Below are 15676 nucleotides of genomic sequence, written 5' to 3'. Positions count from 1 at the left end.
TATACTGTATCATCTATTTTGAAAATTTAGTTAAATTGATTATATGTGCTTTGAAATTATTTTGAGAAATTGCTATTTACAAGTTGGTGATGTTAGTTTGTCCAATCAAGAATGAATATTCTCTGAGCCGGGTGCTTTGTAAAATGACAACAAATCTAACCAATATATGTATGTAAAAACGCAATTGTACGTAGTATTAAATAATAACAAAAATCAGTAAATAACTGTTTAAAATATTCAGCTATCTTATACTCAATTTTTAGTTACATATTTGTAGAAAAAAGTGGACTTTTTCATTAAGTAAAAATTTGTAAAATTTCATTTATCTTTTCTCTTTTATGGAATAACTTTTTTAGTAGTCTTTTCCTTTTTTCTCAATAACATCTAAAAATATTTTATACTTTCAGAGCCTTTGTTTCTTAAAAGTTGTACCTGAAGGAAAAATGTTACGTAGGAGATTGTTATTTGCGATAACGTCCTGCTTTTCTGAAAGAAATATTATAAATGTATATTGTTTGATATCAAGTTATAACAATTTACATGGGCATCTCAAGGAAACTAAATGCATCAACACAATGCAAATGGAAGAGGAGACTAAAAAAGTAAAATTAAATGACGAAGAAAAGACGAAACAACATACAAAGAGAAAAAAGATAACTGTACCAAATAAGCAGCATGTCAGTGATCCTACACAAAGTATTAATTCAGATATGAGCAATGTTTGCCCAAAAGAATACATGAAAAGTTTGGGAATAAACACAGATGTGTTACAATTGATCGATGAAGAGGCTGCTGCAAAGTATGTTTCTTTGATCATAAAAGATCTCCTAAAAAATACGTGTTTTGTTGCCGAGATAAATCCTGGATTTGGCATAGTAACGAAAAGGCTATTAGAAGCGGGTGTACCACTGATCCATCTATACGAAGCAAGAAAAGATTTCCATCCAATATTGGAAAAGATCCAAAGCATCTATCCTGATCGAATGAATGTAAGAAATTTTAATCTCGTCAATATCGGCCAGTTATTGTACAGGGACAGACACACAGGCGGAAATCAGGTGCAGGAAAACGTTTTGCAAAACGTGGAAAATAAAAAATGGGAAGATGAATCCTGTATGCAGATAGTGGGCGCGACAAACAGCTCAGCTTTCTTCAGACATCTCATAAATAGTTTAATTTTTCAAACTTCTTTGATGTCCAATGGAAGGCCTGTTTTCTACATCATGATACCGCCATCGTTTTGGCATGTTGGTATTTTTTTCCATTTTTTTAAATAGATTTTTAGAGTATTTTTGATAATCATAATAAGACTGACTTTGTTTTAGAAATATACTTGTGATATTAGTAATGGTAAAATATATACTTCTTTAAAAGTGATGTTCCAAACCATGTTTCATTACGAACATCTGGGAACAGTGGATAGAAAAGCTTTTCTACCTTCAGCGAGACAAAAGAAAACATCTTCCAAACATAAGTATAATTCCACATTCGATGAAAAACTGAGGGAAGATTATAAACACATGTACGTGATAAAACTTGAACCGAGGTCTGATCTTTACTCGCTATTGACAAAGAAAGATTGGATAGTATTTTGGTATTTTGTCAGACATCATATGCGGAAACGTTCTAACAGATTAATACCTGACTTAGAGTGAGTATACTGAATACATTCTCATGTTATAAACATGAGCATTGTGTCCTGTAATCATAAGTAATATTAAATAAAACATTACATATTCTTCATTTTATAATTAAATGTTGTTCCATCCACAGAAAATGGGCGCCAGGTTGCGGAATCAAATTAATAGCCAAAAATTATACGATATTCACACAATTTGGGGACTTGACTCCGACACAAATCTTGGAAGTCTTCAAAGAATTTAAATCCTGGCCGGAGTATAGAGAGAGTTATTTCTTAGGTTCTATGGGCGATTCTTTGAGTACATTTAATGAACCAGCACTTTTAGATTTTAAATTTTTACAGATGGACGAATAATCCTGTAATGTATATCTTGTACATTGTATATATAGATATGACATATATATATATATATATAATAAAATAAAATTTTACTTTCCGAGATAATCGATTTTCCAACATTATAAAATATTCTACCATTTAATTCAGCAGAGTAATACATAGTTTCTGTTTATCAGTCGATCTGTTTAAAAAATTATTTATGTGTAGTCAATCGCTTGGTGAAACTGACATAATCATCCTCAATCGCAGTGACGTAAAACGTAAATGACATAACTGTATTTTCTTAGAATTCTGAGTGAATATCTTTTCCTCCTCTCTCTTTCCACGCATGTAGTTTACATATGTACATATTCAATATACTTTGCTTTCTCACAATTTACGTACGTACACACGTAATGCGGTAATGTATTAGTGAAGAGGATTATCGCGTTCTGGTCGATGTACTCTTTTATTTTCTTTTGTTTGACAGTGGTTAGCCTTGAGGCCACTAGTCGTCTTACATCGGCTCAGTGTAATTGAGTGTACGAGGGAATCTCAGAGCATCTCTCAAGTTCAAATCTCATTTATGTTGTCGCTGGAAGTGTGATAGCGTTATTCTTTTTCCTCGAGGCAGTGTTACTGAAATACTAATTTGTAGGTAATGCAAGAAGGAAGATTAGTGTCAGAACGCAGTTTGTTAATGCACAAACAGTTATCTGCTAATGCTTTAGACAATATGACATAATGGCTGTTCTTTTTGAGATATACGTACATATACATACACATATATAGTTTTCTTCGTTTAATATTCTTTTTTTAATTTAGAGGAAGTTAATTTAATATTCTTACGATCACTATCAATATCATCATTAAGATAAATATGAGTTCTAAACATGTCAATTTTATTCTCTGAGTTCCCTCTTATATTTTGTACTGTTTTCCATCAGTCTTTTTTACTCTCTATTTGTATCAAAGTTATAAGTATCTGATTGCTCGATCTTTCCAGCGATTCGATTTGATTTAACGTTCCGATAACAAAGATGAAGTACTTACTCGTCAGTGCTGTGCTTTTTATATATTATTACATGATATTGGGTCAGGATATAGCATTCCCAATCGATGAGGACATATCCCACGTCAGCGGTGGTAACTCCACGGTAATATGATATATAAAATAAGTATTATATATATATATATTAAATTTTTAAAAATGTTTTTGTATCTTCTTTCAGGTAATAACAGAACGTATAGCCGTATCGATACCAGATAGTTGTCCGAAAGATATGCTTCTCTATCCGGGCCACAGTGCAAAGGATGCTTGGGTGTGCGACTGTAGAGCCCGGTTCTTGTATTTCCCATTGAATGATTCTTGTTACGAAGCATACAGACAAGGTCCTTGTCCACCAAACAATTACGTCGTTCTCCCTGAGAACGAGGCTGTGCCCCGTTGCGTGGAAAATCCTTGCTTAGAGGATGGTGTAGTGCAGTACAATGGTACATGTTATCCTCTTAGGACAAGAGGTGGTCCTTGTGCACCAAATGGTGTGATAGGCGTGAACGAGACCACTTTCCAATTAGAATGTGTGCCAACAGACATTGCACCCTTCGTAATAATCGATGTTCCTAGAAGAACGTGTCCTCCAGGCAGCCGTAGAAGCACACTTGGAGTATGCAAGAAAATTTAGGTAAGTAGATCTCCATCTATTTGTTACATATTGACCACTTATTTCCAATTAGTTTATATGATATGAGATATATTACAATGTGTATGCGCATTGAAATTTTAATTTTAGGATAAGAAGTGGCACATCAAGACAAGCTGCATCAGGATAATCATGATATATTATTGTCCATGTAATAATAATTTGTAGACATGCTTTTAAAATAATATTGAATAACAATGCTCAATAATAGGCTCACGAGATGTAAGAATAACTAACAAGAAATTCTTTCACTATAATATAATAAAACTCACTACAATCTGAATTCTATTATATTCTTATCGCATATAAGTTATAGAAAATCAGAAAAATATATTCAAAGAAATTATTAACTTCCATCACTTGTTATATTCCTATAGCATTAGACTTTGGTTTGTTATACATAGAAATATTTATATTATGATATATATATATATATACATTATGATTTTATATAATTATTAATATATACAAATCTTATGTCTAAGCCTACAGATAATTGATTAAACAGCGACCCAATTATTACATAGCTAGTAAAGATTATTAAAGCATTTTTTCTCAGTTGTAAACGGAAGTAACTTGTATCATTTAACATTCTAAAAATGTTACACTATACACGTATGCTGATCGTCCAATAAAAAGACACTGAACTATTATCCTTTTCGTGAAACTGATCGGCTATGCATTGATTTTTGCAAAACAATATTCATGATACATATCAAAGTATCATTCTCTCTTTCTCTTCTAGTAATCCCTGTGCGTTTTAAATAAAGAATTTTGTTATAACGCTGATATAAATATTCACGCAGAATATGTTCCCGGAGATACAGTCTCTTCATGAATTAACAAACGTCTTATTATCAAATTCATCTTTGAGGAATGAAATCTTTACGTTTTAACTTGGCTCCTGCTGCTGATTGCTCGTGGTGGCTTCTATCAATCTTTGCCTCTCTCTGTACATGGAAACCTTCATATTCTCCAATTGATGGTACCGTAACAGTTTCAAGACGGCAAACACAGACAAACCAACCCAGATTGATAGGCTGCTCCAGGTACCGAATTGAGCAGCACCAAGCTCAATGTGGAAACCAGATGTATCGATACCATCGGCCTTGTCGATATCATTGCCAGCCGCCAGTTCGCACGATGGAAATCTCTTGGTCATACATTGACACCAAGTCATGAAGCCCAAGGTTACTATAATCGCTGCAATCAGAGTGATGGTAGTGAGGATGATTGAGGTGACAACATCCACGAACGCAGACAGGAAGGAGCTGTCTTCGCTGCGGTACATAAGCAGAGACAGCCGGTAAATCTGTACTGCGGATGCCACAAGCAGCACCAGACCCACGAATATAGTGTAATTGCAGTACATCTGCGACGCCCAGTTGACGACAAACTGCCCATCGGATTCTTGCCAAACCCCGGTCGAGAACAGGAGACAGTGTCCTCTGCAGGAAGAGAAAAATCGTGTCATTCATGAGACGCAACGATCGCGCCAATCGCCCGTAACTATCCAGATTTTACCTAAATTCATCTTGATGCAGGCTCATAGGGACGATGATGCAGAGCGACAGGATCAGGGCCACAACATAGCCCGCTATTTGGCTGAGCAACAGAATATTCGTCAGTGCCATTCTGTAGAGATGTTACACGTTCGAATGAGAAAACCGTTCTTCACCGGCGCTGACGCTGCCGTCACGTACGATTATGACTAATCGTTGTCAACCGGAATACATAAACACTCGACTTTGTTGCACGGCGGTCAAGTTTACTCGACTTGTCAAAATAACCTCTGCACGTGTGCGCAGAATCCTCAGCGCGATCAGGCCTGACAATCTCCCATGTGAATCAAAGTAGAAACCGAGTGGAAACATTCTTCAAAACTCTTGTCCGTCATTTGAGTTTATCAGCTCCGGAGATTGATTGTGTATCATGAAATGCAATGAAAATTATAAAAGGTAAATGTGCTAATGCATTTATTTACTTTCGTAATTTTCAGTATGTTGTGAAATGCAGTCCTCTGGATATCGTAATAGGCACTAGATTCTTCAGTTTCAGCACAAGTGCCGAAGCTTCAAATGTTTTTGTCTGATGTCATAATTTCAAAATGAAAATTATTTCCCGTACACACTCGTTTTCCCGAGAAACAGTCTCAAATGAAAATATATACGTTTTAGCTTAACGTAAATGCGAAATTTCTAAGTTGATAAGATAACGAAAAACGACAAAAGATGTTGAAGTATAAAAATGGAAAAATTTTATATATTTTAATTAAATGAAACATGATAGAAAGAAATTGTTTTTTCTGTTTGTACAGTGCTAAAACGTTTCAATTTTGGAATCAGTCTATTTGTCGTTTTTTTAATGAGGATAGAAACAAATGTTATAAAATTTATTTATTATCAAGATAGTTATTTATGAATCAGCATTGTCAAAAGTTGAATCGTTAATTATCACAAATGTCATAATCCGTAATGTAATAGTAACGCATGAAGCAAAACCGGTTCTCTCCAACGATTGTCCAACGTGGAAGGTCTCACATAGTGAAGCGGGGATAAGTTACAACGGTACTTTCACACGAAAGTACGCGCATCTCATTGTCGAAAAGCGAACGTGAGTAACGTGACTCGATGCTAGAAAACGGCCGAATTAACTCTAGTCGATTAAATCAAACTTATCATGTCAAGCGAAGAAAGACGCGAGAAGGAACGGGCTACAAAGGTATGGAACACAGAAACTACTTAGAATTTACTTTTATTGTTATACGACGCGCGAATTGAATCAGTAATGTAAATTATACTGACCTAATTCGCGAAATAGTTTTACACGCTTGAAATAAAGTATCATTAACTACTGAGAATATAACAAGTTAAACTTAATTATTTTTTTAATTTTTAATTTAATGATTATTATACTTTAATTAATTAATTATACCTCCATTAAATTCGGACTGATCGAGAAAATCTCGTTACAGGAAACACAATGCATCATAAGAAGCCAAATAATGAGTTTGAAGGTGAAGACAGCTTTGAAAATTATTCTGTCTTCTGTAATAGGTCCATTAATTCTCTATGGCATATTTTATGTGTATTTGCATTATCAAGCGCATTTGGGCTCCAGTGAATCGGTGACGATAATGAGAGAAAATCGACCAAAGTTCTGGATCTATGCCAAGATACGCAACGATACCGGTTACCTGAAACACGTATACGCGGTGCTGAAACGACTCGGCTTCCAGGAGAGCAGCAACGAGTCTAACTGGGACCTATTGTGGGCCCACGATTACCCATTTCGCGCGTTGTCCACAAGCTTAAGTAGACTGCGGGAGCATCAACGGATCAACCATTTTCCTGGTTGCGGCTACATCACGAACAAGGTGGATCTCTCGACGTCGCGAGGCGGTCAATACATACCGGCGGCTTTCAAAATTCCCGAGGATCGCGAAGCCTTTCTCGAGTATGTCAGAGCAAACCCGGCCAAGCAGTTCGTGCAGAAGTCGAACGATCACCGAGGCATCCGTATTATTCGTGGCGGTAGCGACGCGATGAACTTCACCAGCACCAGCGACACGTTCGTCCAGGAGTTCATCGAGCGCCCGTTTCTCGTGGACGGCTACAAATTTGACATCGGCGTGTACACCGTCATCACGTCCGTGGATCCGTTGCGAGTGTACGTGTACACGGGCGACGTGCTGTTCCGCTTCTGCCCGATCAAGTATTATCCGTTCGATCCGGAAATCCTGGACAAGTACGTAGTCGGCGATGACTACCTGCCGATTTGGAACGTGCCATCTCTGAGAAAATACTACACCGAGCTTGGGTACTCGATGAAAGATTCATTCGACGCGTACGTCAGAGAGCAGAGGAAGAACCCGGCGGAGGTAGTATAGTAAAATAGTTTTATTTTAAAAATAAATTAATGTTCAAGATAAAAGAAGATACCATTTTATTTTGAAAAACAGAAGATATATAGAGGCAAAAGTTGAATATTAAATGCACTTAAAACAAATTACTTGTTTAGATGTGGGAGCGAGTGTACGACGCTATTCGGGAGGTTGCCTTGATGAAGGAAACTCAGATCAGAGAAATCGCCATGCGCTTCGGCAATGGCAGGAATTTCTTTGAGCTCGTGAGATTTGACCTAGCTCTGGACGAGGATTTGAACGTTTACATGATGGAAGCGAACATGTCACCGAATCTGTCTTCCGCGCATTACCCGCCTAATCAGTTACTTTACGAACAGGTCATATTCAATACCTTCGCTTTAGTCGGTATCGGCAAGAGGATCAGAAAGGAATCTTTGAGGACAAGGTAAAACGAAGAGAAAATAGATATCGAAAGGAAAAGAAGATAAAAACTATACGTTTACATTATTACATTATAAATATCTTTAATTTTTTAAAAATAAAACACGCAATTCATATCAACTTCTAAGTAAAATTGAGTAAAAGTGATAAAAAATATTTAGATTATTGCCATATAAATTACAGAAGTAAGGCGGAGGAAGAAATGGAAGTAGCAAGCAAAAATATTGTAGTGCTGCCGGAGCTTTGTAAGGAATGCGACGACTGTTTCCGTGTAGAGTGTCAATTGTGCAAGCCATGCTTCACACCGGAAACAAAACTCATTTTATCACAGACCTATCTCGAGCGTCAAAACCAAATGGACTTTTATAGGATTTTTCCACCTCCGATAGTAAGTAACTTCTCACATATCTTCTCGTGTAGCTTCAATCCTTTAATCGGATATGCTTTTCACAGACGAAAGATATGGTGCTAAAGGACTACACGCTAAGGAATCAATTACTTATTAGATGGTACCAAGGAAAGTGCGAATTGGACAAGACTTGGTGCAATTAATGTCGTTAACAATATACATTGTGAGTCCCTTATAATGTTGAATATTTGTTGTAGTTTTCTATAAAATTGTATATATATAATGTGTAAATATTAGAAGTATTATAAAATAAAAAGAATTATAAAATAAAACATTTAATGACACATAGAGGTAATGAGGTACATGTAACGTATAGAAACAAATCCTTGGACTTATATTATTTTCTAGTATTATTGTATTTGTATATGTTATATATTTAAAGTACAAACAATTATAAAAGTACTCTAATTTAGTAAAAAAAAAAACCAAATCATACGTCAGAGCAGCATATAATTATACGTAGTTGTTAAAAACAGAAAGGAACATCTTATGTTTGTGATACACTAAATCCTGCATAAAGAAACGTAATGTTATAAAAAAAAAAAGATATTAAATGTGAGGAAGATTATTCCTGTGTTGACGAGGTTCCTTTCGTCTTACGTCCCTTTTTGACTTTTGATTGAGGTACGTTTGGATTAACGCCTTTGTAAAAATCTTTAAGCAATCTCATAGCTGCTTCCCCTTTAACGTTACCTTCTATCGCTACCTTTGGATCGTAAAACTTTGGTACCTCGAGAACGCTGACGCAACCGCCGAAACGATCGTTCGCACAGCCATATACAATACTGCGTACTTGTAGTTGAAGCAATGCCGACATACACATTATGCATGGCTCTACCGTGACAATTACATCGAGATTACGAAACACCGTCTTGTAATCCATCGACTTATCCTCACAGAACTTTAATACTTGGTCGATACAATTGATTTCCGCGTGACGGGTTGCATTACAAGTCTCGTTCACTGTATTATTGCCCGTCGCAATAATCTCGTTATTATATATAAATAAACAGCCGACCGGGACCTCGCCAGCTCTCAAAGATTCTTCGGCTTTTTGTAATGCAATGTCCATCCATGCCGAATTATCCATAACAAGTATTATTGTTCTGCGCATCAGTGATACGATTTGGATATCTTTTTAAAAGTATACCGATAGCAATTTTTAACGAAATTTTTAATTTTCTTGTGAAATATCTCTTGTAAGTAACGTAAGCATTGTCTTGAACAGAACTGTTTGCGTTTATAGCTTTCAAATGTTAACTGTATTTTCAGCAAGTTTTAAACTGTGCTGTCTTTTGCTTTCTCAAAATACTTGAGCAATCCTGACTCGCTTAACTGTTGCATAGCTATTACATTCCAGTTTTGATTACCTACAACTCTTGGACTGGGATGTCGCAGACACACTACCTGAATCATCACATAAACAAAATCTTGATGTATCGTGATTAAAAATACAGAAGATTGTATAACGTGCTGTATACGTTACCTTTATTTTGAGTTTGCCTGTTTGGACTGCAATCTGTGCTCTTTTTTCGGCGTATCTGCCAATACCTACGATAATCTCTATGTTCAAGAGCCGTGATATGTCGATCAAGGATTTATCACATGCCTTATGTAAAATCTCCTGCGCTTCACCCTGAAAAGTACAGATAATTTAGCATAAAAGAAAAGAAAGATAGTGAGACAATAAATATTGCCTTTAATTCTGCTGGTGTAATGTTTCGAGCACTGCCATCCATGAATGCAAGGGGACAATAATTGTGCATGTATGCGTGTCGGAAGAAGTTCTCCGTCTTCCCACAATATTGTCGAAAGAGACCCCATAATCTAAATCCGCTAACTTCGCTACGTGGACATTGGAATCCCGTTACTATTCGTTCAGGATGTTCCTTCGGTGGATGTCCAACAGCACCCGATATTTCCAGCCAATCGCGCACCATGCTTATCTCGCCAAACGGCACACCGGTTTGCGACATGCCCCATGGTCCAGGGTTCATTCCAAGGAACAAAATTTTCTTTGTACCAGTACAGTACTTGCGTACGTACATGGCATGTGTTTCAAATGCATATTCGAGTGGATTATAAATATAAGGAATAGATGATGGAAAAGTAATATCCTGCACTTTAGCAGAAAGCTGTTTTTCAATAGATAATAACTTATCAGACACGTAATTAGGTATTATTTGTTCACTTCTCTTCTTGCCTGTTTCAGAAGTGGATGTAGCAGACGTGTGCTCAGCTGCATCATTTTCCTTTTTATTCTGCATAGTATCCAAAGGTGTTCGTGCCTGAGTCAAGTAATTTACGATTGACTTCTGATTGACTGTACTCGCTTTAGGCTTCTTTGCGTTTGGTAAGTCGTCGCCTTTTGCTCTCACTCTCTTAGAACGAAGCATGATTACCTTCACGGAGTCTAGTATAGATTTAAGCGAAATAATTTTGAACAAATTTTTGAGATGTGTCAAGACTTGAAGAATTTCTTTGAGGAATAGAACGCTGATGTTTCCACTCACACTGAATACTTTGCAAAGAATGTGCTTAAATTAATTCAAAACTGCGCAACATCCACAGTCCTTCTTCATGCAGACGCGTCAAATAGGAAAATTTTGCTGTCTTCAAGGTAAAACGGTATCAGCAACTGTACAGGTACTTTTTACAATTTCAATTTTATCGGATGCTATTGGATCAATCAATTGACGAACATCACTAAATTTCACTCGTGTACAAGCGTGACACCGATATCGTCGCGTGTCTTGTTGAAAGCCCGCGAAAATACCGTTACACAAGTATAGAGAGAGAAAAGGTGCTTTACCTGTTCGTTTCTTTCAAGCGTGGGCACGCATCACCCAAATATAGAGATGCGCTGGCAGATGCACTTTCTACGCTTCGCTTTCTCCTTCTTTTTCTTTCATGAGTGCAGATATACGTGTATTTCAATTTCCGAATGCGAAAAGTGCGAAAAGTGGTTGCGTTCAGAAGACAAAACAGATCGGCGAGCGCTAAGTGATTCTTCATTATGATTGGTTTCTGCATTTAGATCCAGCGAGGCTCTAAAGGCAAGAACCAATTATATTAAAATTAATACTCGTAACCAATCAGAAGTGTTGTACGTTTTCTGTTACGCTTCCGATTGGTTACGCGGGAAACTTGTTATAAAGGATGCTATCCTTGGCGCTAAATAGCTAGCAGTGCAAACCAATAACCAGAGCATATTTATATATATATATATAACACGTCGTATATACAAACGTTAATTTAACTGAAATAAAAATCTTAATATTCTAAATTTTCGTTTTGTGAGAGAGGGGGTACAAAAAAATTCGTTTTATATTTTGTGAATTATATTTCTCCATTATCATCTTTTTGATAATGTGCAGTACAGAATAGACAAATTTACTGCGCGGCTGCAGTATTCGGTGCCGAACTGCTAGCTTGTGCTTGATCCTCACGCAGGCGATCCTTTTTGAGTTGTCCCATGAAGGAGGCCTTATCGGCGGCGGTCTGGAAGCGACCGTGTCCGAATTTGGAACTGGTATCGATAAACTTGAGGTTGATCTTCTCCAATGCGGATCTCTTCGTGTGCACCAACAAAGACTGCAAAACACATTTTAATGTTTTAATATTACGTATAAATGCAGACGAATAAATGTTAATTAGTGAAGTGCTTGGTCAGTCCTATCATTTAATTATCATCGTAATCAGAGTATATTATAACATTTAGGCTCTATAGAAATTCATCATGGAAACACGATATGTATGATTGTTCATCAATGTCCCGGTTCTTACCTTTCTGAGAGTAATTACACGTTTCTTCGAACCCATGCAGCATCCCTTGATCATGACGAAGTCGTTGTTCACTTCACCGTAATGTGGGAAGCCACCCAGAGGTGTGATAGTCTTTTCGGTAAGATCGTACTCCGTCGAAGCGTTGTTTTTCACGATCTAGATATACAGAAATAGAATAAGTATCAATCTTGTTAAATAATCATGATTAAAGAATAGATATATTTGTGTTTTAATTTAATAGATATTTTTAATGTGACAATTACTTTGCCGTCTTTGGTGTGGATACCCTGTCCAATTCTGTAGATTTTCTTATTCATCTCGGTACGATGGTGATATCCCTTCTGACCAGCACGTGCAACAGTGAATGATACGCGGCTGGGATGCCACGCGCCGATACAGGCGACCTTCCTCAAACCTTTGTGTGTTTTGCGTGGCAATTTCTTGGTATGCCATCTGGATGTAACACCTAACAAGCAGGAAGGATGTCAATGTTTTAAGAATTACGCTCGTTTGCTGGATAGAGGGAGATAAATTTCATCCACAGTTAATCACTCTTCTTTGGTTAAGGACTTCGTCAGTAGGAAGGCAGCATGGTTTTATCCTCAAGATAATCAGATAAGCACGTCATGCTTTGTTCATCACACAGTCCTAGAGAAGTTTTCTAAATGCAGGGTTGTCGTGTGGGGAGAAAGGGAGAGCACGGCGATTTTTAGGGCAAAAGGGAAAATGGGCAGCACACACGAATATACAAAATAATAAATTACCTTTGTAACCCTTGCCCTTGGTCACGCCAATCACGTCAATCATTTCGTCGGCTGTGAACACATTATTAACAGGCACGGGTTTCTCCAGGTGTTCGCGCGCCCACTGCACCTTGTCTTCGATAGTACCACCGTTCAACTGGATCTCCATAATGTGCGCTTTCTTCTGACGCTGCCTCAACAGCTTCATCTAATGGGCAAATGGATAAAACTCTTTGTGATTTACATTACACAATTACACATCTTCTAATAGTAATATGTGATGCAGCATGTATTTAATTTTATTTTCGAGTTGTATCGCCGATTCGTTCCAAAAATCAAACGATACTGTGCTTGACTGACAATGAGTGGAAAACTGTACTAGGCATGGTTTGTCTCTATGGTCAATGTCCAATGGACTCCAACGAGCTTATGGAATATACCTTGCCACCGTGCATTCTGCTTGAGCAGCGCACAGTGTTATTCTTCGACATGGCAGTATTGAGAATATATTGTATTAAAGACAACTCTTACACTGCAATCCAGGTGGATCAACGTAAAACTACATTGATCAACACCCAGATTAACATGTCGTAAGTTTGACGTTTTTGTTTATTTAAATATAATTCAATGTTTCGTTACCTGAGTATGAGCGATAATGCGAACGACGGTGCAGTACTTCTTGATCTTTTTTAGGTCCGCCTCAATAGATTTACGGCCAAGGTCGTCTTGCCATTTCTTCGATGCTTTTGTAAAGGCCTTCTTCTTGCTCTTGTACCTGTAGAAAATCAATTGCAATGCCTGTTGTGCTTGCGCGTCATAGTGATGCCACCTATGCATTCCTGTAACGTGTCAGTCTCATCGTAATGAGTGGAGACTGAACACATTTTTTGGACTAACCGTGTTAAAACTCGCAGCTTTAATGGCTGTATCCAAAAAATTACTCTCATCGTGTGAGCGGAGAGCTAAAGTATTATTATTTTTAATGCCATGTGTATGTGTGTGTATATATATATATATATATAAAAACTAATGTACTTTTTTTTATAAAAAATAAAACTATACTAGACATATTTTGTCCAAGATTATTGCCCAATAAATTCCAAAGTTTATGGAACATACTTTGCTTATCAAAATAAAACTACTCTATTAATCTCACATTTGATCATTTTTAATCATACTACATATTAATCATACAAACATTAAAGCAATTGGTACTCACCAGTTCTTGTAGAAACGTCTGCGACAATCCTCCGACAGATGTTCTGCCCAGACGGTAGCAAGTGCTCTTAATCCATGTGGCGTTTCAATATATCCAACAAGGCCAACCACGATCATTGGTGGTGCCTCAAGGATAGTAACTGCCTCTACGATCTCCTTCTTATTTACCTCTGCAAGTAAATAATTAATATTTAGAATCTAAGTTGTAAAATAAAAGGTTATGATACTCTATTTCAGTAAGAAACTGTACTAGGTATGGTTTGTCTCAGTGGTCACTGCCCAATGGGCTCCAACAAGCTTATGGAATATACCTTGCCACCGTGCATTCCGCTTGAGCAGCGCACAGTGTTATTCTTCGACATGGCAGTATTGAGAACATATTGTACTAAAGACAACTCTCACACTGCAATCTAGGTGAATCAACGCATTGCTGCGTTAATCAACACATAAATTAACATGTCGCAGGCTTATCGTTTGTAAAATACTAAGCAAAATATAAGAGAAAAATTTAAAGCAGTTTTTCACAAATTTATAATATTAAAATTTTGTTGAGTCATACCAAGCTAAGTGTGTGCTATATACTATATGAAATTTTTTCTTGTAATTACTTGAACCAGGACGATCCACTTCTCTCAGTACATGAGTCATCCCAGCTTTGTAGCCAACAAAAGCTGTTAGATGCACAGGTTTGCTGGGATCATCCTTTGGAAAAGCCTTTACCTTTCCACGATGTCTTTGGGACCTCTTCTTCGGGTAGAATCCCATCGAGCCATGTCGAGGGGCACTAAATTTCCTGTGCGACTGTAAGGCGATAGAACGGAAAAATGTGAAGACGTGGCAAATATTTTTGCGATAATTGTTTTCGTTAAAAAAATATCAGACCGCCCTAGAATACTTTCCTCATGGGTATTCAGTTGAAAACCATAAACTTTTTGGACTAAATCATCATAATAATAACTATTGTAATTGAAACAACTCAAGTTGCACAAGCCACGTGTATACGTGTATTATATAAAACTTTTTTGTCTTTACGAAACGCGGTGGTTTTAATATAAACTGTAATTTTAGGTAATATTTAAAAATTATAATAATGTGTTAAATATTATATAACTTTACGATGTTTGAGTAAATGTTTAGATCTTCTTGGATTTTTGTAAGTAAGAACAAAGAACCTTACCATGATGGTGCCGATGAAGAAATGAAAGATGGAAGAGCGAAGAGATGAAGACTAGTTTTATGCTTGAATGAGACTTGACAAAAAGTTTAGAAACAGAAATTCCCTAGACTAAATATATTTATCAGAAAAGCAAAACGGTGATTGGCCACAGCGTTGCCGCGTTCTGTGTGCAGGAGCCCTGAGGGAGAATTCGTTTGAAAAAGAACGCGAAAACGATAAATGTACAGATGCGAGCGGTACTTAAAAGTGTTTCTTTTTTTCTAACATAATGCCATCAAAAAAGCAGGCATTTTCTACTGACCAGGAATTGCTATTGATCCATGCTGTGAAAAATACGTCATAATTGCTAACTACAATCATCAGTGTGATTAAAT

The 15676-nt window shown here is 36.9% G+C and overlaps 7 protein-coding genes and 1 non-coding gene across 13 annotated transcripts; 3 read left to right on the top strand and 5 right to left on the bottom strand.

The window, feature by feature from the left end:
- The first annotated feature begins 26 nt into the window (after nucleotides 1-26).
- LOC105282378 (dimethyladenosine transferase 2, mitochondrial) lies at nucleotides 27-2079 on the top strand. Of its 2 annotated transcripts, none has more exons than XM_011344299.2 (4): nucleotides 27-168; nucleotides 408-1247; nucleotides 1326-1651; nucleotides 1774-2079. In XM_011344299.2, the coding sequence occupies exons 2-4, from the start codon at nucleotides 444-446 to the stop codon at nucleotides 1994-1996; spliced, it is 1353 nt and encodes a 450-aa protein (XP_011342601.1). In that variant the 5' UTR covers nucleotides 27-168; nucleotides 408-443; the 3' UTR covers nucleotides 1997-2079. The 2 variants fall into 2 exon arrangements, with proteins under 2 accessions (XP_011342601.1, XP_011342602.1); XM_011344300.2 differs by having other exon boundaries at nucleotides 75-186.
- Nucleotides 2080-2128: 49 nt separating this feature from the next.
- LOC105282377 lies at nucleotides 2129-3943 on the top strand. 5 transcript variants are annotated; one of them, XM_011344296.3, is made up of 4 exons: nucleotides 2129-2241; nucleotides 2967-3117; nucleotides 3193-3645; nucleotides 3754-3943. In XM_011344296.3, the coding sequence occupies exons 2-3, from the start codon at nucleotides 3001-3003 to the stop codon at nucleotides 3643-3645; spliced, it is 570 nt and encodes a 189-aa protein (XP_011342598.1). In that variant the 5' UTR covers nucleotides 2129-2241; nucleotides 2967-3000; the 3' UTR covers nucleotides 3754-3943. The 5 variants fall into 5 exon arrangements, with proteins under 5 accessions (XP_011342598.1, XP_011342600.1, XP_011342599.1 ...); XM_011344298.2 differs by lacking the exon at nucleotides 2129-2241 and adding an exon at nucleotides 2253-2361; XM_011344297.2 differs by lacking the exon at nucleotides 2129-2241 and adding an exon at nucleotides 2368-2614.
- LOC105282388 (transmembrane protein 179) lies at nucleotides 3788-5448 on the bottom strand. The gene is made up of 2 exons (XM_011344322.3): nucleotides 5188-5448; nucleotides 3788-5111 (listed from the first exon to the last, which is right to left on the bottom strand). The coding sequence occupies exons 1-2, from the start codon at nucleotides 5295-5297 to the stop codon at nucleotides 4556-4558; spliced, it is 666 nt and encodes a 221-aa protein (XP_011342624.1). The 5' UTR covers nucleotides 5298-5448; the 3' UTR covers nucleotides 3788-4555.
- A 128-nt stretch (nucleotides 5449-5576) lies between these two features.
- Nucleotides 5577-8910, top strand: LOC105282387 (tubulin polyglutamylase TTLL6). Its single transcript, XM_011344319.3, has 5 exons — nucleotides 5577-6384; nucleotides 6638-7543; nucleotides 7684-7973; nucleotides 8153-8357; nucleotides 8423-8910. Exons 1-5 carry the CDS (start codon nucleotides 6343-6345, stop codon nucleotides 8519-8521), a joined length of 1542 nt encoding a protein of 513 aa, XP_011342621.1. The 5' UTR covers nucleotides 5577-6342; the 3' UTR covers nucleotides 8522-8910.
- On the bottom strand, nucleotides 8638-9527 carry LOC105282386 (tRNA-specific adenosine deaminase 2). Its single transcript, XM_011344318.3, has one exon. It carries the CDS (start codon nucleotides 9490-9492, stop codon nucleotides 8944-8946), a length of 549 nt encoding a protein of 182 aa, XP_011342620.2. The 5' UTR covers nucleotides 9493-9527; the 3' UTR covers nucleotides 8638-8943.
- A 34-nt stretch (nucleotides 9528-9561) lies between these two features.
- LOC105282390 (single-strand selective monofunctional uracil DNA glycosylase) lies at nucleotides 9562-11184 on the bottom strand. Its single transcript, XM_011344325.2, has 3 exons — nucleotides 10076-11184; nucleotides 9865-10014; nucleotides 9562-9785 (listed from the first exon to the last, which is right to left on the bottom strand). Exons 1-3 carry the CDS (start codon nucleotides 10772-10774, stop codon nucleotides 9657-9659), a joined length of 978 nt encoding a protein of 325 aa, XP_011342627.1. The 5' UTR covers nucleotides 10775-11184; the 3' UTR covers nucleotides 9562-9656.
- Nucleotides 11185-11701: 517 nt separating this feature from the next.
- LOC105282389 (60S ribosomal protein L3) lies at nucleotides 11702-15372 on the bottom strand. Its single transcript, XM_011344323.2, has 8 exons — nucleotides 15303-15372; nucleotides 14734-14926; nucleotides 14127-14295; nucleotides 13547-13682; nucleotides 12929-13115; nucleotides 12428-12630; nucleotides 12165-12320; nucleotides 11702-11972 (listed from the first exon to the last, which is right to left on the bottom strand). The coding sequence occupies exons 1-8, from the start codon at nucleotides 15303-15305 to the stop codon at nucleotides 11772-11774; spliced, it is 1248 nt and encodes a 415-aa protein (XP_011342625.1). The 5' UTR covers nucleotides 15306-15372; the 3' UTR covers nucleotides 11702-11771.
- On the bottom strand, nucleotides 14998-15074 carry LOC113562339. Its single transcript, XR_003406862.1, has one exon. It is a non-coding gene; the product is annotated as a small nucleolar RNA U43 (small nucleolar RNA).
- Nucleotides 15373-15676: the final 304 nt, after the last annotated feature.

Source organism: Ooceraea biroi, chromosome 7 (assembly GCF_003672135.1).
Source record: "Ooceraea biroi isolate clonal line C1 chromosome 7, Obir_v5.4, whole genome shotgun sequence".
In the NCBI taxonomy this organism is placed as follows: Eukaryota; Metazoa; Arthropoda; class Insecta; order Hymenoptera; family Formicidae; genus Ooceraea; species Ooceraea biroi.
This window is presented reverse-complemented; position numbering and strand designations above follow the sequence as displayed.